This window comes from Aotus nancymaae, unplaced genomic scaffold (assembly GCF_030222135.1).
Source record: "Aotus nancymaae isolate 86718 unplaced genomic scaffold, 86718_ANA_hifiasm-v0.15.2.pri h1tg000089l, whole genome shotgun sequence".
NCBI lineage: Eukaryota > Metazoa > Chordata > Mammalia > Primates > Aotidae > Aotus > Aotus nancymaae.
In genome coordinates, this window is record NW_026988504.1 from 9,645,517 (window position 1) to 9,670,193 (window position 24,677).

The 24,677-nt window shown below is 55.6% G+C and overlaps 1 protein-coding gene and 1 pseudogene across 1 annotated transcript in view; both read left to right on the top strand.

The window, feature by feature from the left end:
- SDK2 (sidekick cell adhesion molecule 2) overlaps positions 1-24,677 on the top strand; it is a 316,185-nt gene that overhangs the window by 286,697 nt on the left and 4,811 nt on the right. The window contains exons 38-44 of the mRNA XM_064369185.1: positions 852-989; positions 4,531-4,692; positions 8,711-8,836; positions 16,046-16,210; positions 17,567-17,707; positions 17,975-18,113; positions 19,596-19,722. Coding sequence (XP_064225255.1) covers positions 852-989; positions 4,531-4,692; positions 8,711-8,836; positions 16,046-16,210; positions 17,567-17,707; positions 17,975-18,113; positions 19,596-19,722 — 998 coding nt within the window. The remainder of the gene's footprint in view (positions 1-851; positions 990-4,530; positions 4,693-8,710; positions 8,837-16,045; positions 16,211-17,566; positions 17,708-17,974; positions 18,114-19,595; positions 19,723-24,677) is intronic.
- LOC105718162 (developmentally-regulated GTP-binding protein 2-like) lies at positions 11,474-12,581 on the top strand (annotated as a pseudogene).

Genomic DNA, 24,677 nt, shown 5'->3' on the forward strand with positions numbered 1-24,677 from the left:
CACGTCCCCGAAGCAGAGGGGAGGCAGGAAGGGCCCCCTGAGCTCACCTCCCTCCTTCAAAGTCACTCACTGACTCTGCCTCCCGGGGCTGCAGCCGGAAGCGGGTCCGGATTAGCTCGGGCTTGGTGGGGAGGCAGCGCAAGGCAATAATAGCCTGATCTTCCTCTCAGGCCAGCTGGGGACGCCACGCATTGGGGCGCTTCCTGCCCTTCCTCTGTCCTCCCCCTCGTAGGAGCCCCTGCCCCTGTGTTTTCAGGGTCACTGCAGGGATCTCAGTCCAAGGAAACGTTTCTCCCAGAGGGTCTGACAGTCCTTGGCATGGCTCCTCCTGACTGCGTGGGGGCTCTGTAACAATCCCTGGAGCCCCGGGAGGAGAGGAAGGCCACGGTCATCTGCTGGGGTTCTGGCGTCTTCTTTGTTTAGTGCCCATCGAATGTTCTGAGGCCCAGATACCACCTGCCTTCTCCTCCAGGGAAGCCAAAAGATGAGCCCCACAAAGCCAGGAAATGGCCTTGCCCCACGATGACCCTGGGGGTGTCACAGTTTGTCCATGCTCATAGCCAGGGCTCAGAGCCACTTAGCAGGGAGAAGCCTGAATTCTGCAACTCGAGGGAAAAATAGAGTTCTCTTTCTTCCCAGTTCTTAGGACTCCGATACTGGGAAGTTGAGAGAGGAGAGGAAGGGTCCCGATGCCCTCCGGTGACCCCTCCTGCTCGCCCCTTCTGCCGAGCCCTGCTCGCTTTTTCCTCCAGGGCTCAGACCCAACACTCCCGCTAGCTCTTTGGAGCTGAACCCAGGGCTTCGAACTTCCACAGAAGAAGGAAACAAAAACCCTTTGCTGTCTCCTGCAGCCCCCAGCGCTCCCAGCTCAGTCCAGTTCAGTGAGCTGACCACAACCTCGGTGAACGTGTCCTGGGAAGCGCCGCAGTTCCCCAATGGCATCCTGGAGGGCTATCGGCTGGTGTACGAGCCCTGCAGCCCCGTGGATGGTGAGTGGACCTCCCAGCACCTCCCCAGCCCCTTCACTTTGCAAGGGCTCGCTTACATCTCGGTGCCCGTCACAGCCACTACATGTGAGTGAGATTCAGTGAGAGTCTCTTCGTCTTATAAACACGGAAACTGAGTCCCAGTCAAGGGAAAGGGCATTTCCAAGGTAAAATGACAGCAAGTGGAGAGCAGGGTTGGAAGAGAGCTCCAGGTCTCCGACTTCCAGGCAGAGAATTGTCAAGTATATTCTTCCTCCTTCAGCTGGAAACAGGAAAGGAAGGGAAACCTGAGCAGACAGGGCTCTACTGAGACCATAAAGAAGGGGGGCAGCCAGGGGCGGTGGCTCACGCCTGTAATCCCAGCACTTTGGGAGGCCGAAGAGGGAGGATCACTTGAGGTCAGGAGTTCGAGACCAGCCTGGCCAACATGGCGAAACCCCATCTCTACTAAAAATACAAAAATTAGCAGGGTGTGGTGGCAGATGCCTATAGTCCCAGCTACTCAGGAGACTGAGGCAGGAGAATTGCTTGAACCCAGGAGGCAGAGGTTGCAGTGAGCTGAGATTGTGCCACTGCACTCCAGCCTGGACGACAGAGCGAAAATCCATCTCAAAAAAAAAGAAAAGAAAAGGGGAGCCCCTGAGGGTCCGACCTTTGCCCTTCCCCAAACCTTAGGGTTTTCAGCGTTACTGTGGGTTAGTCCTTCTTTAGCTTTTGTGGGAGTCGGGAACCCCTTTGAGAATCTGATGAGAATGAAAGCTTCAGAGCCTCTCCCCAGAAAGATGCACAAGACCGGGGATGTCCCTGCACCCCCACTGCCATCTGTGGACCCCAGATCAAGAGCCCTGCTCTGCAAATGACCTCAGTCTTGTGCTACGCTTGATCGTAGCCGAAGAGCCAAGAAGCAACGCGCTTGTCCTTAACCCTGCTCATCTGAGTGGTCTTCGACTCCTTCCTCCGGGCCCCAGCTGGGACCCTGCCCCTTTTCTGGGCTCCTGGGATGAGCTGCACAGCTCCGACAATGGACATCTGGCACCTGCCAGCTCTCTATCCCTGGCAACATGCCAAGAAATCCCTGCCATTTTGTTAGCAACAAGCATCCTACGAGGACAGGATTGAGGCAGGAAGGGGACTGCGCTCCTCCCTGCCTGGGGCTAGTTCCAGCCAGGTGCTGGGAGTGTGGCTGGCCTCTGGGGTTACCCCTCTCGCTCTCAACCCCCCCAGCCACAGAGCCTGGCTAGAACAAGGGGTGGAGCCCTGGGAATGTTGCTGTGAGCAGCAGTTCTGGGTCAGCCGAGGGAACAATGGCCCTCAGTCTTCCCTGCCACCACGTGGATGCCAGCAGCTCCTTCTGCAAAGTGGAGCTGTGTTAGAACACCAAGGGGAAGCCGGGCCCCGACAGGAGATCTGGTCAGGTGCAGAACCAGAGCAGGGCAGAGGACAACAGTCCCCGGGGCAAAGTACAGGGGGTGGGGGGCCAGCACAAGACCTTTTTTTTTTTTCTTGAGATAAGTCTCCCTGTGTCACCCAGGCTGGAGTACAGCAGTGTGATCTCAGCTCATTGCAACCTCCACCTCCTGGGTTCAAGTGATTCTCCTGCCTCAGCCTCCCAAGTAGCTGGGAGTGCAGGTGCGTGCCACCACGCCCAGCTAATTTTTTTTGTGATTTTAGTAGAGATGGGATTTCACTGTGCTGGCCAGGAAGGTCTCAACCTCCTGACCTCATGATCCGCCCACCTCGGCCTCCCAAAGTGCTTGGATTATAGGTGTGCGGCACTGTGCCCAGCCCACAAGCCCTTTTCACAGGGACCTCAACCTGACCTGTCCAGGACCCTCTCAAGTTGACAGATGTGAGCTGTTTCCCTTCCAGGTCCACAGTCCGGTGGGATCTGGACTGTGTGGCTCACATCCCTGTCCCTGCATGTTCCCATCTTCCCATCATATCCCAGTTAATAAGTTGAGCAAGACCAGACCCCGCCAGGCCAGCCCAGGGTCCACACCGCAGTTCATCCTGGGTTCGAGTCAGCAGCAAACCAGCCTTGCAAGAACCCAGCAGCCCCCATGGTCCTGTAGGGAAAACCAAGGCCCAGGCAGATGAGGGCTTTGTTCAGAATTGTCAAGGAGCAGGTAGCCAGAGTCCCTGTTCCTGGTCCTGGGGGTCATTTCATTCTTTGAGGAAGCCCCTCTGAGCCAACACTGTTCCATCATTCAATAATCCACTTAATGGCAGGCGCAGTGGCTCACACCTATAATCCCAGCACTTTGGGAGGCCAAGGCGGTAGATCACCTGAGGTCAGGAGTTTGAGACCAGCCCCGTCTCTACTAAAAATACAAAATTAGCTGGGCATGGTGGTGGGCACCTGTAATCCCAGCTACTCGGGAGATTGAGGCAGGAGAATCACTTGAACCCAGGAAGCGGAGGTTACAGTGAGCCAAGATCGCGCCATTGCACTCCAGCCTGGGCAATAAGAGAGAAACTCCATCTCAAAATAATAATGATAATCCACTTAATGAATAAATATATCAGGCACCTCCATGCTCTGTTATTTTACTTAAACCTCATAACATCCCTGCCTAAGATGCTGCAGACACCGTCACCTGGTTAAGCCAGGTTAAGGGACATGCCAGGGCCAGCCGTCACTGGGTCTGAGCCCAGCCCACTGGCTGCAAGGCCTGTCTCTCGATGGTGACTGGTGTGCTTGATGGAGATTGGAAATAACACTAGTCCAGCTCTCAGGCAGTCAGGAGTGTTTGGATTTGTGAAGCAGAGTGCAAACTCCCACCTCCTAAAAGCTAGCCCAAGCCTCCCCTCTAGCTGCTGTGATTTGGGGTGCTGAGACGTCCTCACTTTTGCCCTAAAAAGCTTGGTGGACTGGGCACAGTGGTTCACACCTATAATCCCAGCACTTTGGGAGTACAAGGTGGGCGGATCACGAGATCAGGAGTTTGAGACCATCCTGGCCAACATGGTGAAACCCCTGGCTTACTGAAAATAGAAAAATTAGCTGGGAGTGGTGGCACGTACCTGTAATCCAAGCTACTCAGGAGGCTGAGGCAGGAGAATCTCTTGACCGGGAGGCAGAGGTTGCAGTGAGCTGAGACCACGCCACTGCCCTCCACCCTGGCGACAGAGCGAGATTCCATCTAAAAAAAACAAAAACAAATGGAGGTGAAATGTATTTGGGGTCCAGAGATTACAGTAAACAGGATGGTGACTGTTCTCTTTTCTTCAGAGCTGACGGACCCCGTGGCTACTCAGTAGATGCAGACAGTTGCAGCTTTTTTCACACTTAGTGAACCATGGGGCCCTTCTCCCTGAGAATAGCGGGCAGGACAGTGCTCTGAGAAGCACAGCGTGGGCAATGTGGCTGTGTGGGCTGGGGGACGTTTTAGCCTGACCTCGAGGGGTGATGCCCCTGCCCAGGGTCCCAGGACCCAAGCCACTGCTGCTTCCCCTTCCCCTTCCCTGTGGCCTCTGGTGGGGCCTCAGTGGGCCCTGCGCCTCGTGAACCCTGCAGTCCTCTCACGTGCTGTGCCTCCCCTAGGAGTCAGCAAGATTGTGACAGTGGATGTGAAGGGGAATAGCCCCCTGTGGCTGAAGGTGAAGGACCTGGCGGAGGGGGTGACCTACCGGTTCCGCATCAGAGCCAAGACCTTCACCTACGGGCCGGAGATCGAAGCCAACGTCACCACGGGCCCCGGAGAAGGTAGGAGAGCAACGGGCCAGGCACGGCCTCCACACAGCGGTTCAACCCACCAGTCAGAAGGGTCCCCAGTGTCAAGAGCTGTGCTGGACCCTGAAGACGGAGAGTGGAGGGCAGAGCTCACTCTTTCCCCTGGTACCCAGTGCCCCCTCCCTCCGCCCTCTCCTCCCGCGTTCCGCACTTTGGTTAATGGCATCAGTGTCCTCGGTTCCTCAAGCCACAAACCCTGGAGCAGGGGCCCCTCCTCAGGGGCCCCTCCTCCCCCACTCAGGCCCAGTGCACAGGCCTGGCCCCTCCCCTCCCGCTTAGGCCCAACCCACAGGCCTGGCCCCTCCCCTCCCGCTTAGGCCCAACCTACAGGCCTGGCCCCTCCCCTCTCGCTTAGGCCCAACCCACAGACCTGGCCCCTCCCCTCCCGCTTAGGCCCAACCCACAGGCCTGGCCCCTCCCCTTCCGCTTTGGCCCAACCCACAGGCCTGGCCTGGCTGCTCCACCTGCTCCGCTCAGTTCTTTCCCTCCCCGCTAATTGCACATCCTCCTTCACTTCCGTCCTGGGAGCTTGAGCCTGGCAGGTGCCCCTGCCTTTCGCCCAGCCAGAGCCATCTTCCCACGCCCCCGAACCACCCCTATCCCCAGAGCTGGTTGCGCGGAGATGCATATTCCCAGGGTGGGTGCTCGGAGGGGTTGATTTCCTGGGGCCAAGGTGGGAGCTGGCAATCTGCACTTTCACAAAAGCCCCTGGAAGCCGTGACAAAGTGGAACCTTGAGAAACACCCTGATGGAGAGGCTCACCTATTCACAGCCAGGGCCCTGCCTCCTGCCTTCCCACCCACCCGCTCTGCAAAATGCCCTTTAGTGTTTAACTGACCCACCCAGGAAGTCTTCCTTCATCTCCTTTATTGTTTTTGTATTTGTTGTTGTTGTTTTGGGGTTTTTTTTTTGTTTTTTTGAGACAGAGTCTCGCTGTGTCACCCAGGCTGGAGTGCAGTGGTGCAGTATCAGCTCACTGCAACCTCCACTTCCCGGGTTCAAGCAATTCTCCTGCCTCAGCCTCCCAAATAGCTGGGACTACAGGCGTGCACCACCACACCCAGCTAATTTTTTTGTATTTTTAGTAGAAACAGGGTTTCACCACATTGGCCAGGCTGATCTCGATCTTCTGTGTCCTTGTGATCTGCCCGCCTTGGCCTCGAAAAGTGCTGGGATTACAGGCATGAGCCACTGCACCCAAACTGTTTTTTTTTTTTTTTTTTTTTTTTTTGAGACACAGTCTTGCTCTGTCGCCCAGGCTGGAGTGCAGTGGTGCAATCTCAGCTCACTGCAACCTCCGCCTCCCGAGTTCAAGCAGTTCTCATGCTTCAGCCTCCCAAGTAGCTGGGATTACAGGTGATTTCCATCACGATTGGCTAATTTTTGTATTTTTAGTAGAGATGGGATTTGACCAGGCTGGTCTCCAGCTCCCGATAAGTAATCCACCCGCTTCAGCCTCCCAAAGTGCTGGGATTACAGGCATGGGCCACCGCGCCCAATCGCCTCCTTTAAATGTCCTCTTCACCTCCCTTTCTCTCCCACCCTTGCTCCCCCAGGCATCTGCCATGGTCAAGGTTTAGCTCTCCAAAGTCCCTGTTACAGTTGGTCACTGTAGGATGTCCTGTCTTGAAAACAAAAGCCACGTCCCAGGCCACTCAGATGCCTCTGTCCCTATGAAGGGGTATAGCCCATCCCAGACTTCCCCTAAAATCCCATCTCCTTCTCCACCCTGCCCCTTCAGCCAGGAGTGTCGAAGGCCTCCCCTCCCCAGCAGCCCTGATTAGCCTGCCCCAGGAGGGGAGCCAGGCCTGGGAGCCCAGCCCCTTCTCTCATCTGCCACCTGCCCCGCAGGAGGCTGTCTTCCCATAATGGCTCAGGCTGGCCACGCATCACTTTTTCTTTCTGGCTGGTCACTTTCTATTCCCCACAGTCTGGTTCTGCAAAGAAGCCCTGTGGCTGTAGGGCAAACTCAGGACAAAGCCTGCAGCAAGAAACCTGGGAGCCCCCCCACCCCTCCCGCTCCTGCCCTGCACCTGCCCCCAACCCCGCCCTGCGCTGCCTCTCACCTGAGGCAGCTTCCTGGGAAACAAGAGCAGGAGACTGAGCTGGCAGGCAGCTGAAGACCAAGCTTTGGCAGTGGCCTGTGGACAGGAGAGGGCTGTGCAGAGGACAGGCTGTTCTATCCTGAGACTTAAAGTGTCCCAGCCAGGGAGGTGGGGCGTGGGAGGAGAGAGAGGGCAGGGGGTACAGAAAAGGTAGGGAAGGGCACTCTGAGAAAGAACTGGCAGGGTGTGGTGGTTCACGTCTATAATCCCAGCATTTTGGGAGGTCCAGGCAGGTGGATTGCCTGAGCCCAGAAGGTCAAGACCAGCCTGGGCAACATAGCAAAACCCCATCTCTACAAAAATAAAATTAGCCAGGCATGCTGGCAAATACCTGAAGTCCCAGCTACTCAGGAGGCTATGGTGGGAGGATCATTTGAGCCCAGGAGGTGAGGCTGCAGTGAGATCTGATTGTGTCACTGCACTCCAGCCTGGGCAACAGAGTGAGAACCTGTCTCAAAAAAAAGAAAGAAAGAACCCATCCTCCCTACTTGATGTGGGTGCAGGGTGGGGTCTGTTGGGGGAGAACATGCAGCCAGGCAGTGGCCCGGGAGGAGGTGCAGGCTCCATCCTCAGTCCTGAGTACTGCCCTGTGCAGGAGGAGAGTACAGGATCCTGAGGGCTGCCCACCCCACCACACTCCCTTGGGCGTGTCCACCCCACCTGACCCCTCAGCTGCTCTGCCCTTGTGCTGCAGACAGGCTGCTCCTTAGGGAAGGAAGGAAATGGGGCCCTCCAAGGCCATGGGGTGGGCATAGGAGCTAGGCAGGGCTGCCAGGTTGTGAGCTGGTCTCTGGCCTCCTGTCTGGCCTGCTGGCTCTCCAGAGCCCTGGGGGGCATCAATGTGAGGCTGGACTCTGTTGTCTTCCTGGCAGGCATCCACAGAGACCCCCCCCACTGCCCACCCACCAGCCAGGTGGCCACCCACTCATGCACTGGCTCCCTCCCTCATCCCCTGAGCATCTACTGTGTACCCAGCTCTGGGGATGCAGAGCCCCTTCTCTGGTGGGGAATAGGCTTAGAGGTGACAGCATGTGGGGTCAGGATTCTGGACAGGCACCCCCAAGAGGAGAAGGGGCTCAGAGCCCCTTGTAGACAGACACCTGCTCACTCCTCTCACTGCGGAAGTCACCTCCTCTCTCCTGCTTCAACTCCTAGGGCTGGCTCCCTGGCTGGCCCACATCCCAGGCTGCTCCTGACGTACCTTCATGCCAGGAGAGCGACAAGGGCCCCAGTCCTTCCTCCCTCCTCCCAGCAGCAGAGGCTCCAAGGCTTCTGGGGGCCTGAACCCCTCTCCCCTTGCCTAACCTAATAGCAAATGCACTGGGGTTGGGGGATTTCAGGCAGGAGGGAGGGAGGGCAGACATCCTATCACATGCCAAGAGGGCAATATTGTGAACTCTTCGGCCCCACTCCGACCAATCCCCTCCCCTCATGGGCCCACTCTGCCATCATTGCACCCACTTCTATTGCCCCCTGCCCCCTATCTAAGACACAGCCTTCAAGCCTTACCTTCCAAAAGGCCCTTACAGAGGGGGAAACTTAGGCACTAGAAGGCTATGTGGATTGATTAAAGTCACACATCTAACAAGTTCTGGGCTGGAACCCAGGTCTCCTGACTCTACTCCAGGGAATTTTCTGGACCATTCCATTTGTCTTCTGCCCTGGAATTTGGAGTGTGGCGTGTAGGGGTGGCCCAGAGGGGGCAAGAGTCCATCCTGGCAGGCCCAGGCTGAGATGCACTCTCAGGCCTCGACATCTGCAGGGTTTCCTGGCTGCTCTCCGTCCAGGGCTGATTTTGTCGCCCAGTGCTCCTCCTTGAGCCCCAGGTGACGGGCTGGGAGGCTGTTCTGGGTTCCGTACATCCCTTGCCTCTGTGCTGTTTGCAGGTGCTCCAGGACCACCTGGCGTGCCCATCATCGTGCGGTACAGCTCCGCCATCGCCATCCACTGGTCCAGCGGAGACCCAGGCAAAGGGCCCATCACTCGCTACGTCATCGAGGCCAGGCCTTCAGGTGCGCCCTGCCCTGCTGAGCTGACACCGTAGACCCACTGTCTCCCCTCCTCCCTGGGTCCCTCCACTCGGGGCATTCGCGTCTGTCCTCCCGCCTGAGAAGGCGCTTGTGCTACTGCAGGTGAAGTCACCTGGCCCTGTTGGGGAGTGAGAGAAGGGGTGGGGGGGCTCCTAGAGCTGGGTTCCTGGCTAAGTAACCCCCAGGAGGCCCCCAGAGAATGGTTCTTAGTGCTAGCTGAGGACCAACTTGGGTCAAGGAACCCTCAGGAAGCCAGAGGCCCGAGGATGTGGCTCACGTGGGTCAAATACTGAATCCTCCACGTGACCCCACTGATGGGTGCCCCATAATTAAGGAGACCCCAGCTGCCTCTCGAAGCCCTGCCTCTGCCATCGTAGCTGTCTGTGCAGCTGCTGTAATCGTACCAGCCTCTCCTGTCAAGCCTGAAATTGAATCACAAGAACTTCCAAAGCCATCAGGAGATGCGTGACGGATAAGTCACTCCGGGGGGCTGCTCTCCACTGCTCCGGTTTCACCCGTCCTGACACCCGCTTGCCGGGCTCTGCTTACTCGCAGGAGCCCGCAGCCACTGCCAGCTCCCGCCGTTGCTAGGTTTCCAAGTTAATCAGAGGTGCCAGAGTCAGCAAGAGCAGGAAGCCTGTCCTCTGTATCCCGTGGATCCGCAGTTAGGCGATTGAAATTGAGAAGGAAAAGAAGACTTTGTTGTTCTAGCCCAAATAGCAAATAGCAATCATGATGGGACATCATCAGGCATCGCGGTAGCTAATACTTCTAATGGGGAATGTGGATGGAAACATCCCAGTGACAAGTTGTTAATACTTCGAGGAAGCCAGGCACCAATCATCCCAATAGCAAAGAGTTAATAATTCTAGTAGCTCCTGAAAGCCGTGACCACCTGCACCTGCCTTATTTACATGCTGATAATCACAGGTGCATATAGCAAATACATCTAGCTGCTCAGATCCACCGTGTGGCCAGAGGCTGCCCATGGGGCTGGCTCTCTCCTTACTCCAGATGGTCCGTCCCTGGCCCTCTGGTGCCAGCTGCTGAGTTGGCCTGGAGACCACCACGTGCTTCTCCCAGCCAGGGCCTGCACCTGTTTATTCCACCCAAGTTGGCCAGCTGGGGTGCCAGGCTGTGGAATGTTGGCCCAGGACTCTGGTCCTGCTGATTCTCCAGTGCTTCCTGGGAGGCCCAGTGTGGGACTCCGGTGTTCCAAGTTTGCAGGCTGTGACTTGGTCCACACTGGTGGAATCAAGGCCTGAGAGTAAAAGGAAGGACCAAGCCAGGTCCCCATGAGAAACCAGGACTCAGAGCAGGGCCAGGGCCAGAGAGCAGAGGATAGGATCAGTAGCCAGCAAGGGGAGGAGCAGGGGAGAAGGGGCGAGGTGCAAGGTGGCCTGTCCCTAAGGCTGTTTGAGAGCAGGCTGCTGTGATGAGGTGAGCCTCTCTCCCCTCCATGTCCCCTGCCACTTCTTCTGTGCCCCTTCTCATCTTCAGGATGGCATAGCCCCTGTCTTACACTTGCCCCTGAATTGCCTGTGCTTCGTGCAAGGGAGGGTAAACTAAATGCACCCACTTTTTACAAGCCAGGAGCTTGTAGAAACTGCTGCAGACCCAGGGAGGGGGTTTCCTCAGGGATTTATAGCTCCAGGAGCCCATCCTGCACATCAGCCAACTCCCACAGTTGGCATCCAGAGCCCCAGCGTGACATTCCAGCAGCTTCTGGCCTGGCCCGGTTGCCCCAGCCCCACCCTTTGTCCCTGTGTGGGGTGGAACAAGGGGGGTTAAACAGCAAGCAGGAGGGCCCAGCTTCTGGAAGGCAGCAGCAGGGTCCTCAGCCATCCCACCCCATCCAGCAACCACGGGTCCAACTCCTGACTGCGTCAGGCAGGGAAGGTCAGTGCCAGAAGCAAGATGACCCCAGGCAGAAACACCAGCTCTGCTGCTGACAGCGTGGGACCTTGGGAAGATGAGTGAAGCTCCCTCCAGGCCTTGGTGTCCTCATCTGTAAAATGGGGACAGTAGTAGCTCCTCCCTCTGGCCGTTGCTGTGGATTTGAAAAGGAAAGCATGTAGACCCAGGATGCTTGACAGTGGCGTAGGTGCCAGCTGTTGTCACCATCATCATCACCATTATGATGATGTCGTTTGAAGGTGAGAGAATCCAGAGGCATGTGAGGAAAATGGATTTGCACCCCAGTACTAACATTTCAAGGCATGAAGCTCTGAAATCTGGCACCTAATGCTATGAAAAGGCCAAGAAAGAAAGGTTCCATTTATTTATTCAAGAAACGCTGAGAAGGTGCCTGTGCTGGATTCTGGGCCAAGGAAAACTAAGAAGAATTAGTCATGATCCTTGCCCATGAGGGATTTCACAGCCAGCAAGGGGTAAAGAGAGAGAGAGACATTAAACAAAAATATGGGCCAGATACAATGTCTCACACCTGTAATCCCAGCACTTTGGGAGGCCAAGGCGGGTAGATCACCTGAGGTCAGGAGTTCGAGACCAGCCTGGCCAACATGACGAAACCGGCGCACGCTTTTCTGTTGCCGCTGACAGACCAGAATTCCCGGTGCCGCCGCAGCCACCGTCCGTATGCCCAGCTCTGCTGCCGCCATGGGGATCTTAGAGAAGATCTCGGAGATCAAGAAGGAGATTGCTTGGACGCAAAAGAACAAGGCCACTGAGTATCACCTGGGCCTGCTGAAAGCTAAACTCGCCAAGTATCAGGCCCAGCTCCTGGAACCATCCAAATCCACCTCATCCAAAGGGAGGGCTTTGATGTCATGAAGTCGGGTGATGCCCAAGTGGCGCTGATTAGATTTCCCTCTGTGGGTAAGTCCACATTCTTGAGTCTGATGACCTCCACGGCCAGCAAGGCAGCATCCTATGAGTTCACCACTCTGACGTGTGTTCCTGGGGTCATTGAATACAAAGGCACCAACATCCAGCTCCTGGACCTTCCCAGAATCATTGAAGGCACAGCCCAAGGAAAAGGCCGTGGCTGGCAGGTGATTGCTGTGGCGCGCACGGCCGATGTCGTCATCATGATGCTGGATCCCACCAAGGGAGAGGTGCAGAGGTCTCTGCTGGAGAAGAATCTGGAGTCCATGGGCATCTGCCTCAACAAGCACAAGCCTAACATCTACTTCAAGCCCAAGAAAGTAGACGTTAATGCTGACCCAATGCTTGGAAAAGCTGGTGCAGCTCATCCTGCACGAATACAAGATCTTCAATGCAGAAGTGCTCTTCCGAGAAGACTGCTCCCCAGATGAGTTCATCGATGTGACCGTGGGCAACTGGGTGTACATGCCCTGCCTGTATGTTTATAACAAAATCGACCAGATCTCCGTGGAAGAAGTGGACCGCCTGGCCCGAAAACCCAACAGTGTGGTCATCAGCTGTGGCATGAAGCTGAACTTGGACTACCTGCTGGAGATGCTTTGGGAGTACTTGGCCCTGACCTGCATCTACACCAAGAAGAGAGGACAGAGACCGGACTTCACAGACGCCATCATTCTCCGGAAAGGGGCCTCAGTGGAGCACGTGTGCCACCGCATCCACTGGTCACTCGCCAGCCAGTTCAAGTATGCCCTGGTGTGGGGCACCAGCACCAAGTACAGTCTGCAGCGGGTGGGCCTGACCCACACCGTGGAGCGTGAGGACGTCATCCAGATCGTGAAGAAGTAATGGCGCCTGCCAGGCATCCCACCCGCCTGCCTGCCTCATCTCCCTGGGGCGTTGGTCCTGCTGGGACACACAAACGCCCAAACAGAAAAATACAAATACACACACCCCAGGAAGGGGTCCCTCAAGTCTCTGCTATTTCCAGAAGTTTCTTCAGTAGGTAGATGAAGAGTACATTGGGGCAGAGGGGTTCGGCTGGAGGCATTTCCCGTAAGACTGAGGCCTCTCATGGGAGTTTTGAGTTTGGAGTGCTGGGCCTGCATCTGTGCCCCCGGCCCCTGTGCTGAGGGAGCAAGCTGCCCACCTGCCTGCCAGCCGGGGCCTAAAGCAGATGACATGCTCAGTGCCAGGCGGGAAGCTGGGCCTGCCTGGGTCCCTGGAGGCTGTGGCTGCTGTTACAGCACCTCCCTCCCTCAGCTCCTGCCGGCTTCCCAGACACTCGGGGTGGGGGCCCTTCCAGGAAGAAACCCCCTTGGGTCCCCCACACAGGGCTCTCCAGGATTGGAAGCAGAGGTTAGTGGCTTCAGAGGCCCGGCTGACACCCTCCACAGCCTAAGGGGACATGTCCTAAAGTGCCTCTCCTTCTCTGCCCCCTCCCAGGGCAGCCCCTGCCCAGCACAAAACCCCCGGACCCTGGCTCTGCACGCCTGGGCTGGGGACTTTTCAGTTTAAAATCTGTTTTATAAGTCCCCAGTTCTCCTGGCTCTCCTTTCTGAAATAAAGGATTGAAAGCAGTAAAAAAAAAAAAAGAAAAAAAGACAAAACCCCGTCTGTACTAAAAATACAAAAGTTAGCTGAGCGTGGTGGCAGGTGCCTGTAATCCCAGTTACTCAAGAAGCTCAAGTAGGAGAATCTCTTGAATGGGAGGCAGAGGTTGCAATGAGCCGAGATCGTGCCATTGCACTCCAGCCTGGGTGACAGAACGAGACTCCGTCTCAAAAAAAAAAAAAAAAAAAAAAGATGGAGCTGTAGGTGGAAGAGACTCAAAATCAAATAAGACCAGCAATGAGGCGGAGGTTCGGGAGCTGAGGCCTTCTGCAAGGACAGCTCTGATGCAGACGGGCTCCCCATGGCCTTCCGCACACTGGAGGGACCCACACTGGAAGCCGTAAGGCAGCCCCCTCAGCGGGTCCCACCACTGGGTCCAAAATTCAGACAGGACACCAGGGCGTCCAGGCACCTCTGCTGTGTGCTGTACTTACATGGCTGAGTCTCTGAGAAAGTGTGGTGAGGAAAAGAAAGAAAACCGTCAGCCCTAGGGAAGGGCAGCCCTGAGCTGGGCACCCCTCTGGTGGAAGAGCAGCTTCAACCAGGGTGCAGAAGCAGAATGGGCGTTGCACGGGGGAGAGGCTGCCACCCCCTGGTGGCAGCAACCTGGAAGACCCACTGCTGGCCACTGGGCAACCTCCCTGCAGCAGGCCAGACAGAAAGGACCTGCAAGCTGGGCTCGCTGACATCCTCTTGCCGTGAAGAGGGGTCTGACGAGGCCCAGGGTGGCTTGGACACTTGGGTTTCTGAATCAGCCCTGTACTGCCACCAGCAGAAAGACAACCCCATTTCAGGGCCAGGGTGGCCCCATCGGCCCCACCCAGAATGTGCAGCCCCTCCTGGCCTCCCCACCAGCATGATGGCTGCCCCAGGGCTATGGCGGGGGCTTGCCTCCTCCCTGACCCAGGCAGCACCCCCACTGCTCTGATTGAACAGCATGAAGGTGAATTATGTCCCACGAGGCGAAGGCCCAGAGAGCCATGGACAGAGAGGGGAAGGGGATCTGAAGGAAACTCAAAAGCAAAAGACAGAGGTGGCTAAGGCCAACACGGGGTGAAGAACAGAGAGGGAACCCCTGGGGCCTCCACTGCCCCTCTTTCTCTTCTCCTCTAAGAAAGAAGGTGGCTGAAGAAAGTCTTGCCAGGTCCAGGCAACTTGAATAAACCCGCTCAGGAAACCCGAATCTTTCCTGTTGGCGGAGCATGGTGGCTCACACCTGTAATCCCAGCACTTTGGGAGGCTGAGGTGGGAGGATCATGAGCCCAGGAGGTCGATACTGCGGTGGACCAAGAGCGTACCACTGCGCTCCAGTCTCAGCAACAGAGGGAGACCCTGTCTCAAAATAATTTTTTTAAAACCATATCTTTCCTGTGGCTGTTATTAAAAAGAAAAGAAAAAGACCAGGTATAGTGGCTCATGCCTGTAATCCCAGCACTTTAGGAGGCCAAGGTGGGCAAATCATCTGAGGTCAGGAGTTCAAGACTAGCCTGGCCAACATGGTGAAACTCATCTCTACTAAAAAATACAAAAATTAGCCGGGCACGGTGGCGCATGCCTGTAATCCCAGCTACCCTGGAGGCTGAGGCAGGAGAATTGCTTGAACCCAGGAGGCAGAGGTTGCGGTGAGCTGAGATCGCACCACTGCACTCCAGCCTGGATGACAGAGTGAGACTTTGTCTTAAAAAAAGAAAAAGAAAAAGAAAAAGAAAAATAGCACTTTATTTTTGTCTCCCGCCACCATTGTGTAGGTTTTGAATGAGGAAAGGGAGTTAGAAAAACAGGACCTCATTAAGTAAAGAAGGGTATCCCCATATGATAATATCTTAGGCGGTCACTTAAAATCATGTTTCCAGCCATTTTTAATGATGTGGTAGACAGAATCCATAGTGTTCTGCCCGCACGAGGGCTAACGCATTGAGCCTGTTTCTTTGGACGATGGGACTGTCATTGGTTGTGACAGTACTTTCTGCACAGTACGTATCTTTTAATGTAGTACCGATATTTTAATAAAAAGAATCAAAGAGATGCTCCAAAAGGTGTCTTTTTTTTTGAGATGGAGTCTCGCTCTGTTGCCCAGGCTGAAATGCAATGGCATGATCTTGGCTCACTGCAACCTCTGGCTCTTGGGTTCAAGCGATTCCCCTGCCTCAGCCTCCCAAGTAGCTGGGATTACAGGCACACGCCACCATGCCTGGCTAATTTTGTATTTTTAGTAGAGATGGGGTTTCACCATGTTGGCCAGGCTGGTCTCAAACTCCTGACCTTGGATGATCTGCCCACCTTGGCCTCCCAAAGTGCTGGGATTATACCAGGCTGGAGTACAGTGGCGAGATCTTGGCTCACTGCAACCTCCTCCTCCTGGTTCAGGCAATTCTCCTGCCTCAGCGTCCCAAGTAGCTAGGATTACAGGCGTGTGCCACCACACCCAGCTAATTTTTGTATTTTTAGTAGAGATGGGGTTTCACCGTGTTGGTCAGGCTAGTCTCGAACTCCTGACCTCATGATCCATCCATCTCAGCCTCCCAAAGTGCTGGGATTACAGGCATAAACCACCACACCCAGCCTTACAATGTGTCTTTATAAGAAACTTCAAGGGAGGACCAGCCGCTGCGATTTGGTGTGGAGTAGGGTGGATCCAACAGGCCCAGCCCTCAGGGACCACACTCAGGACAGGGATGGGAGCGGGGTTTGGGGCTCCCCCTCACTCCCAGGCCTTCCTCTGTGCTCCTGCAGATGAGGGACTATGGGACATCCTCATCAAAGACATCCCCAAGGAGGTGAGCTCCTACACATTCAGCATGGACATCCTGAAGCCGGGCGTGAGCTATGACTTCCGGGTCATTGCGGTCAACGACTACGGCTTCGGCACCCCCAGCAGCCCCTCCCAGTCTGTGCCAGGTACCAGCCTGGGGGCAGAGGGAGTTGGGGAGCCCCGCAGCAGAGCCTGGTGACTGACGCTGGGCGGGGGGAGGAGGAGAGGCACCAGGCACCAGGAGCATGGGGCAGGAACCAAAAGGCATTGTCCCTTGGGGCTGCGAAGGGGCGAGTGCTGGTGCCCAGGACTGGGTCAGCCCTCGAGGTCAGAGGAAGCTTGGGGCCTTGATCTTTGGGGCTCCCTCTCAAGGACTCCAGCAGCCCTGGGTAGGAGCAGAGCAGAGGGTCCCACGGGTCACTCATCACCTAGGACATTCAGGGGCACCAGGCCATAAACTCTCTTTCCATGGCAACCTCCAGCCTCAGCATGGCAGGGTCAGCAGCCTGCAGAGCAGCAGTGGCACAGGCGGGCCTTAGGCACCCCCGTATGGCAACAGGGTCACCACCCCTCCCCATTTTCCTCCCCTCACTCTTCCTATCTGGCAAGTCTTCGATAGCACAAAGGGCTCTGCTATCTAACCCTATGACCCAAAATGTTATCGCTAACCACTCTGAATACAAAGGTCCCTTCCTCCTCCTCCCCCTCCCACACACTGACCACATTGATAGAACCGAATCTTCTCCTTTACCCACGTGGATAGAACCAAACCTACTCCTTTATCCACATGGAGAGAACCGAATCCTGGGGCAGAAGTGCTTCAAGACTGAAACAGAGAGCCCACCCCTTGTCCACAGCAGTGTGGGTAGTCCTGGCTGGGTGCAGAAAGCACAGCATAGGCTGGGCACGGCGGCTCACGCCTGTAATCCCAGCCCTTTGGGAGGCCAAGGTGGGTGGATCACCTGAGGTCAGGAGTTTGAGACCAGCCTGGCCAACATCTCAAAACCCCATCTCTACTAAAAAAAGTAGCCAGGTGTTGTGGCGGGCACCTGTAATCTCAGCTACTCGGGAGGCTCAAGGAAAATTGCTTGAACCCAGGAGGAGAAGGTTGCAGTGAGCCAAGATCATGCCATTGCACTCCAGCCTGGGCAACAAGAGTGCAACTCAACTCAAAAACAAAAAGAAAAAATAGCTAACACACTGCAACTCTCCCATCCTGTGTCCCTGGCAGACATCACTAATCAATCCTAGCACTCTTTCCTGTTGAGCCAGGCAGCCATCTCAGAACGCATCTGACATCAGCCCTCCTGGCAGTCCTTTACCCACTGATCAGAGCAGTTACTTGAGGTGAACCCATCCTTACAGAGGTTCTGCCTCATTCAGAGGGCACAGACCCTACCTTCGCATAGATTGTGTGTGGTTGGTGGAGTCCCAGCTGGAGCGGGAGATTTAGAGGGAGGAAGGGGCTGAGCACCCTGGACCTGACCCCATCCATGCTCCAGCCCAGAAAGCCAACCCCTTCTATGAGGAGTGGTGGTTCTTGGTGGTCATTGCCCTGGTCGGCCTCATCTTCATCCTGCTGCTGGTCTTTGTGCTCATCATCCGGGGCCAGAGCAAGAAGTACTCCAAGAAGACAGACTCGGGTGAGTGAGCTGGCACCAGCCATGCTGCCTGCACTTGACTTTTACGTATCTGCCCTTTGGCGAGGACGGGGGCGATGGGGTCCCTCTCCTGGTAGCACACCTGCTCTGGTGGGCGGGGCAGCCTAGGGTTTCTACACACAATCTCAGTCTCTTATTTTGGTCTCAGCTCTACCGAGAGAAAGAGCGGGTAGCCCAGCCAGGTGGGGAGTGGTATGGGAGAGGGGAGGCCACACAGTCTAAAGGATGTCAGTCTCCCCCCAACTCCAGGGAGCAGCGCCAAGTCTGGAGCCCTAGGCCACAGCGAGATGATGAGCTTGGATGAAAGCAGCTTCCCTGCCCTGGAACTTAACAACAGGCGGCTCTCCGTCAAGAACTCTTTCTGTCGAAAGAATGGCCTGTACACCAGGTAGTGAGCCCTCTGCCGGGGGTGGGGGGCCAGGCCCAGGGTGGGAGAATGCTGGGGAGGGCCATAGAGCAGGCGGTGCCCACCTGGCCGTACCCTGTCCCGGGAAACAGCATTCAAGCCCCAGAGCTGGGAATGATCAGCAGAAAGACATGGTGAGGCCCAAGCAGGACCACCAGGGGTCCATCCCAGTCCCCACCATGCCCAACCACAGCCTGGGGCTGAGGACGAACCAGGGAGAAATTTACCAGGAGGTGGCTACTAAGAGTTCCTGACAGTGACAGCAGAATGCAAATATCTGGCAACATTTTGCAAACTAACCTATTGCTGTTCAGAGCCAACTGCCAGGGAAACAGGCCTGCAGATAGTCACTTGCCCCAAAGGCAAGGCAGGCCCAGCCAAGGCAGACCGAGCAAACACACCTTAGCGAAGGATGCCCGAGCACCTCCATTATCGCTACGTCCTGCCATCTTCCTCCCCATCCGGGAAACCCTCTCCCCTGGGTCCTTATTTATACCCATTAAAGGACAACCTCCTATCCCCATCAGCCTCAAAGGGTGGCATCTGAAAGCAGCCCGTGAGGACAGGACAAGGCTGGTGGGCGAGCACAGCTTCCATTTTCTCCTGACTTCTTTCTAACCCCAGCCCTCTCCTAGGCTCCACTCCCTGTGACCACTGGGCTGCCCATTTCCAAGGGCCGGAGCCACTGCTGGGGCCCGCCTGACCCTCCCCTGATGTGTGGTGTGGTGGTTTTCCGCTCCCCTGAGCTCAACAGGGACCGGGCCAGAGGGCTCCTGTGTCAGGCCTCAGCCCCATTGGCATTCCTAGCTCATTGGAGGTGGCAGGCAGGAGGAGTCCAGCCTCTCTTGGGAGCTCACAAAGCTTCCCTCTGTCTCTGTCTTAGAGAGACGAAGCTATGTGTGTGTTCATCTGGAGGGTGGAGGGAGGGGCTCCCAAAGCCGAGCTCTCATCCTCCGCCAAATCCAGCCTTCCAAAGAAAAGAACTGTTTGAGGCTCCCACAGCAGGCCCAGCCAGGCCCAGCATGGCCACAGCAGCCCCGCCAGCCTGGCTCCGGGTCCCTGCCACATGTAACAAGGGGGTATTTCACCCATGGTCTCACCTTCCCTGCCCCTCCTAGCCTCTCCTACCCACAGTGCACACACATTCAGGCCCCTGTGTGCCCCCAAAGCCACTCTGTGTACACAAAAATCCCGTTTGCACCAAACCAACCCCAGGAAGTGGGGCCCCGAACCCAGCCACGGTGACACCCCCCACATTCATGCTGCGTGTTGCCTGGACGGCATTAGCCTGGCACCCTATTTTTCCCTCCGCCAGGCCCGTCTCCCAAGTCCACGCCCAGGAAGGAAGAGGAACACAGGGTGGTGGGGACCCATCCTCCCCAGGCCTCCCTGTGGTCTCCCCAGACCAGGGGAGGCTGCTCTGAGTGAGAGTACCGCTCAGCCCCGCTCCCCCACTCTCTCCAGGTCTCCCCCTCGGCCCAGCCCGGGCAGCCTGCACTACTCAGATGAGGATGTCACCAAGTACAATGACCTCATCCCTGCAGAGAGCAGCAGCCTGACTGAGAAGCCCTCAGAAATCTCCGACTCTCAGGTGAGGGCAGGAGGGCCAGGTGTCCTGCAGAGGGGAGGGAGCAGCGCCCCCCGAGAGTGGGGCAGCAGATGGGCTTTCTTCCTTTCCTTCACGGGACGCCAAAGACTAAGGAGCCTAAGAAACCACCCTGAAGTCACATATGTCCCATCCCAAGTTCTGCTCAAAGTTGGCAGCCAGTGCTAACGGAGTCCCAGGAAGCTTGATCACAGGGGTGTCCCCCGAAGAGCATGGCCCTCCACTCTTACAGGAGTCACCCCACAGGCTCAGTTACTCATTAGGTCTGGCCTGCAAGGGAGCATGCTGAAGGTGCAGAGAGGGAAACTCGGGGCAAGGTTGACACATAAGCCCTGCATTGCCCTGGAAAAATGCTCCACTTAACTCCTCAAGGATCAGAACAAGCTTCAGAAACAGAGGGCTGGGTGCCCTGGAGCCCGAGGATGAGAAGCAGTGTAGACCAGGGAGGCGTTAGGCTTTGGAGCTTTGGATCTGAGTTCAAATCCTGGCTTTGCTGCCCGTAAGCTGGGATGTCCTAGTGTGCCAAGTAACCTCTCTAAGCCTCAGTTTCCCCATCTGTGGAACAGGCAGGGTGATAACAGGCTCTGTCCTGAGGCCATGGGGAGGATCTGCTGAGATTAGACACATGAATGCGCCGTAGAGCCAGGTACACGGCAACCATTCCATAAATGTCAGCGTTTATATGAAGTGGGGGTCGATGCTTCTGGAAGACGCAGCTTCAGAGAGCAGCCATTAGGTGGGTCATGCGGGGACACTGTGTCCCAGGCTGTTGGGGGAGGGGCTGTGTGCATTCCAACCACGCAGCCTTACAGCTTCCCATCCCAGCCCTCTCTGCCTCAGCCAAGCCCAGTGGTTACTGAGGAAAGGGCCACGAAAGGCCACGAAAGGGCACTGCATCCCACGCCCTGGACCTTTCTGCCCAGGCCTGGGAGAGGAAGTGAAGGAAGAGGTGCCAGCAGGGAGCGGGGCCGTTGGCTGTGCGGGAGTGCCAAGAAGCCTGGGATCACGTTGTGGGCCCTGTGGGCTGAGGGCCTCTCACTGCTGTTTTGTTCAGCTCCAGGGTTACTGATAGGCTTGGCAGAGCTGAGCAGGCTGGACCTAACTCCCTAGCCCAAAGCTGGCAGGGACAGAGACCCCAACTTAGCCTGGCTTACTCAGGGACTCAGTGGCGGGGGCAAAACCCATGTAATCCAAGTTGTGAGATTTTTATTGTTGTTAAGACAGGATCTTGCTCTGTCACCCCGGCTGGAGTGCAGTGGCGCAGTCTCTGCTCACTGAAACCTCTGCCTCCCAGGTTCAAGCGATATCCTGCCTTGCCCTCCTGAGTAGCTGGGACTACAGGCACAAGCCACCATGCCCAGCTAATTTTTGTATTTTAGCGGAGACATGGTTTCAACATGTTGGCCAGGCTGGTCTCGAACTCCTGACCTCAAGTGATCCGCCTGCCTTGGCATCCTAAAGTGCTGGGATTACAGACATGAATCACGGTGCCCGGCCCCACTGTGGTCCTTATGAGGCTCCTAAAGAAGTGCTGCAGCCACTTACCCATGTGACAAGCAGCTCGGCTACCAATCAGCATCTGCAATGCGGAGCCCCCACCATTTCGACTTTGGAGTGGGGGCTAATAAGGATGCCGCCTGTGACAGTTTGTGCAAGGGTTCGTCCCTGAGGATCAGCAGCTGCACAGGCCAGGGCCCTTCGGTTTCAGCCTCCAGGAAGAACGACTGCCTCTCTTTTCAAGGGCGTCCCTCCCCCCAGGTCTTTGGTGAGTGGGTTTTGCGTATGCTGCCTGGTTTATATTCTGAGTCAGACCACCCAAAACTCACTCTCCAAAATTGGCGGAAATCTGCCCAACCGTTTTCCTGTGATATGGTAATAAACAAAACGTCAGTTTGACTTATAAACAAACACACATGATGCGATATGAGAAAGGCTATAATTCAGCTGGGGGTGATGGGTTAGAGGAGAGAGAGGCTGGCTCTCACGTAGAAGGCCCAGGGCGCAGGAGAAGGGGGCAGAGGGCAGGATGCACACAAAGGCTGGAGGTTGAGAGGCCCCTGACCTGTTTGATAGAGCTTCTAACACTGCAGCATGGCTGCGCAGCAACTTCATTTTCAAAACAAGAGCCCAAGTTTGGTAGAAAAACCATGTGTATACTTAGCACACAAGTAAATCTCAATGGAAAAGAAATTCCAAGCTGATGGCACACACCTTCTGATCTTGATCTTCAGTTCTTGCAATATCATGACAGCCCCGTCATTGCATTGCGGTGAAATTAAGCACATTTTAAAAAGAAGATACGCAGAGCGAATCATATTTTCTTTTTCTTTTTTTTTTTTTGAGATGGAGCTTCTCCCTCGTTGCCCAGGCTGGAGTGCAGTGGCGCAATCTCGGCTCACTGCCACCTCTGCCTCTCGGGTTCAAGCAATTCTCCTGCCTCAGCCTCCCGAGTAGCTGGGATTACAGGCACGTACCACCATGCCTGGCAAATTTTGTACTTTCAGTAGGGACAGGGTTTCCCCATGTTGGTTAGGCTGGTCTTGAACTCCTGACTTCAGGTGATCCGCCCACCTCAGCCTCACAAAATTCTGGGATCACAGGCATGAGCCACCACGCCCAGCTGCAAATCATATTAGCTGTACTATTTATTACTAGAAGCCAGGAAGCATTCTAAGGATTGTTTGTGAATGACACCATCTAAGCTTCAGAGTCCTCTGGGAGGCACTGGTGGCATTAAGACTATTTTCAAGTAAAGATGATGAAAAAGAGAGAGCTGGGAAGGCCCCCACCTGCTGACAAAGAGCCCAGAATGGATCCCCTCATTCCCCGCACCCCCGTGACATCTGTCCTGCATACCGGCACAGGCGAGACTCTGTATAGTACCTGGGAGGAGTAAGTGCTGGGTTTGCTCTCTGTGACACTTAGTCATTCATTCCTTGATGCATTTACTGAACAGCTATTTGTTCTGTACCCACTAAACAGAACCAGACGCTATAGAGGAGTGATGGCTACAGTAGTAGGCAAGACAGACTCTAATAAATGTTGCGTTATAATGTGTTACGATTTATTAGGGAAGACCATATGTGTATAAATAACCACGTTTTCATTTCTCATTAAAATATCATGAAACTGGTCAGGGGCGGTGGCTCACGCCTATAATCCCAGCACTTTGGGAGGCCGAGGCGGGCGAATCACAAGGTCAGGAGTTCGAGACCAGCCTGGCCAATATGGTGACACCCCATCTCTACTAAAAATACAAAAATTAGTTGGGCACGGTGGCACATGTCTGTAGTCCCAGCTACTTGGGAGGCTGAGGCAAAAGAATCACTTGAACCCGGGAGGTGGAGGTTGCAGTGAGCCGAGATGGCACCACTACACTCCAGCCTGGGTGACAGAGCGAGATTCCATCTCAAAAAAATAAATAAAATAAAATGTTATAGAACCACAGTAACTTGAGGAAGAAAGCGGTGAACAAAAGTCTTCCTGTTTCTTTCCTGCAGTGCAGAGGCAGATAAAGCAGCATGAGGAAGCCACTTCCCCTGGAGGCTCAGAGAGGGCTGCCTGAAGGAGGCGGCATTTATGTGAGCTGGGTCAGGCATAGAAGGGGACCGTGCAGGTTTACAGCTGGCTGGAGCGGGGCTCGCGTTCTGCCATCACTCTTCTGCTGAATGGCTCTGACCTTTTACCTGTGTTTGCCTCTTTTCCAGCAGATGGGCCATGAGTCCAATAGGCTCAGCTGAGACCTTGTCACCAGCTTCTCCTTAGCCTGACCGCCCTCCAGACCCTGGCAGCCCAAGCTTGTGCCAAACGAGAAACATGCTGCAGGGCAGAGACAGGCCAGGGAGAGGCAGAGCTACATACTGGGCACCTGCAGTGTGCCAAGCCCTGGGCTTTGTGTGTTCTCATTTAACATCTAACTGCCCTGCCATGCAAATGAAACCATCCCCATTTAACAGCTGGGGAAACTGAGGCTCAGAGAAGTCAGGCAGTATGCCCTTGGTCACAGAGCTCAGAAGTACAAGCAATTGGGATTCAAATCTAAATCCAGCTTGCTCAGAAGGTCATGCCTACTATAGCCTGGCCTCGTGCAGCTGCCCAGCAGGGAGAGGAGATTGAAGAGAGAGAGAGGCCTTCACTGACTCCAACCCCACCCCGGTGACCTCCCTCGAGCCCCCTGAACACAGACATCTCTAACAGCCAGTTGGTAGGGGGGGAGCAGGATGCACATAGGCTGTCGCTTTACCTATGAGGGCACAGGCGGCACATATGATGTTGATTCTCAGCTGACATTTTTCAAAGGACATTCCTGGGAGATTTCCAGCTGTCTTAGCACAGAGAGCCCAGAGCCTCGACAAAATTGTCCAAGAGCACAATTCGGAGGTTCTTCAGAGACACACAGGAGACACATCACCCCCACCCCACCTCTAATCCAGAGGCTGCAGCCCCTGCAGAGGGACCCGGCTGGCCCCCAGAGTAGAGGCATCCAGGGGAAGGCAGAACACCCTGCACAGATGCGCTGCTGGCTTCAGGCTAGAATCAGTGCAGAGCCCCTGGGACCGTGGATGCGGGAGGGGGCCCCTGCTTCCAGTCTCCCAAGTTGCTGCACAGGGTGCCTCCTCTGTCATCTGGGGCAACACATTCCTCCCAGACTTCAGGAGATTCAACAAGATAAGGGTCCCCTGCCTGTCCCCAAGGTCTTAACACAGTCCCAAAGCCCAGGACCACTCCTGACCACATCGCCAGCTGAGTCTGGTGCCAGATCCTTTGGGCTGGAGATGAACAAAAAGGCAAAAGGGCTTTGCTTTGCTTCCTCTTTTCTTCGGGGTCCTGCCTCCTTCTGCCGTCCCCCGCACCCCCGCCCCACTCCCATCACCAGGCCTCAGTAATTGCTGATTGAGTGGCTTTGAGGTGCTGTTAAGAGACCAGGGAGACGAAGCAGT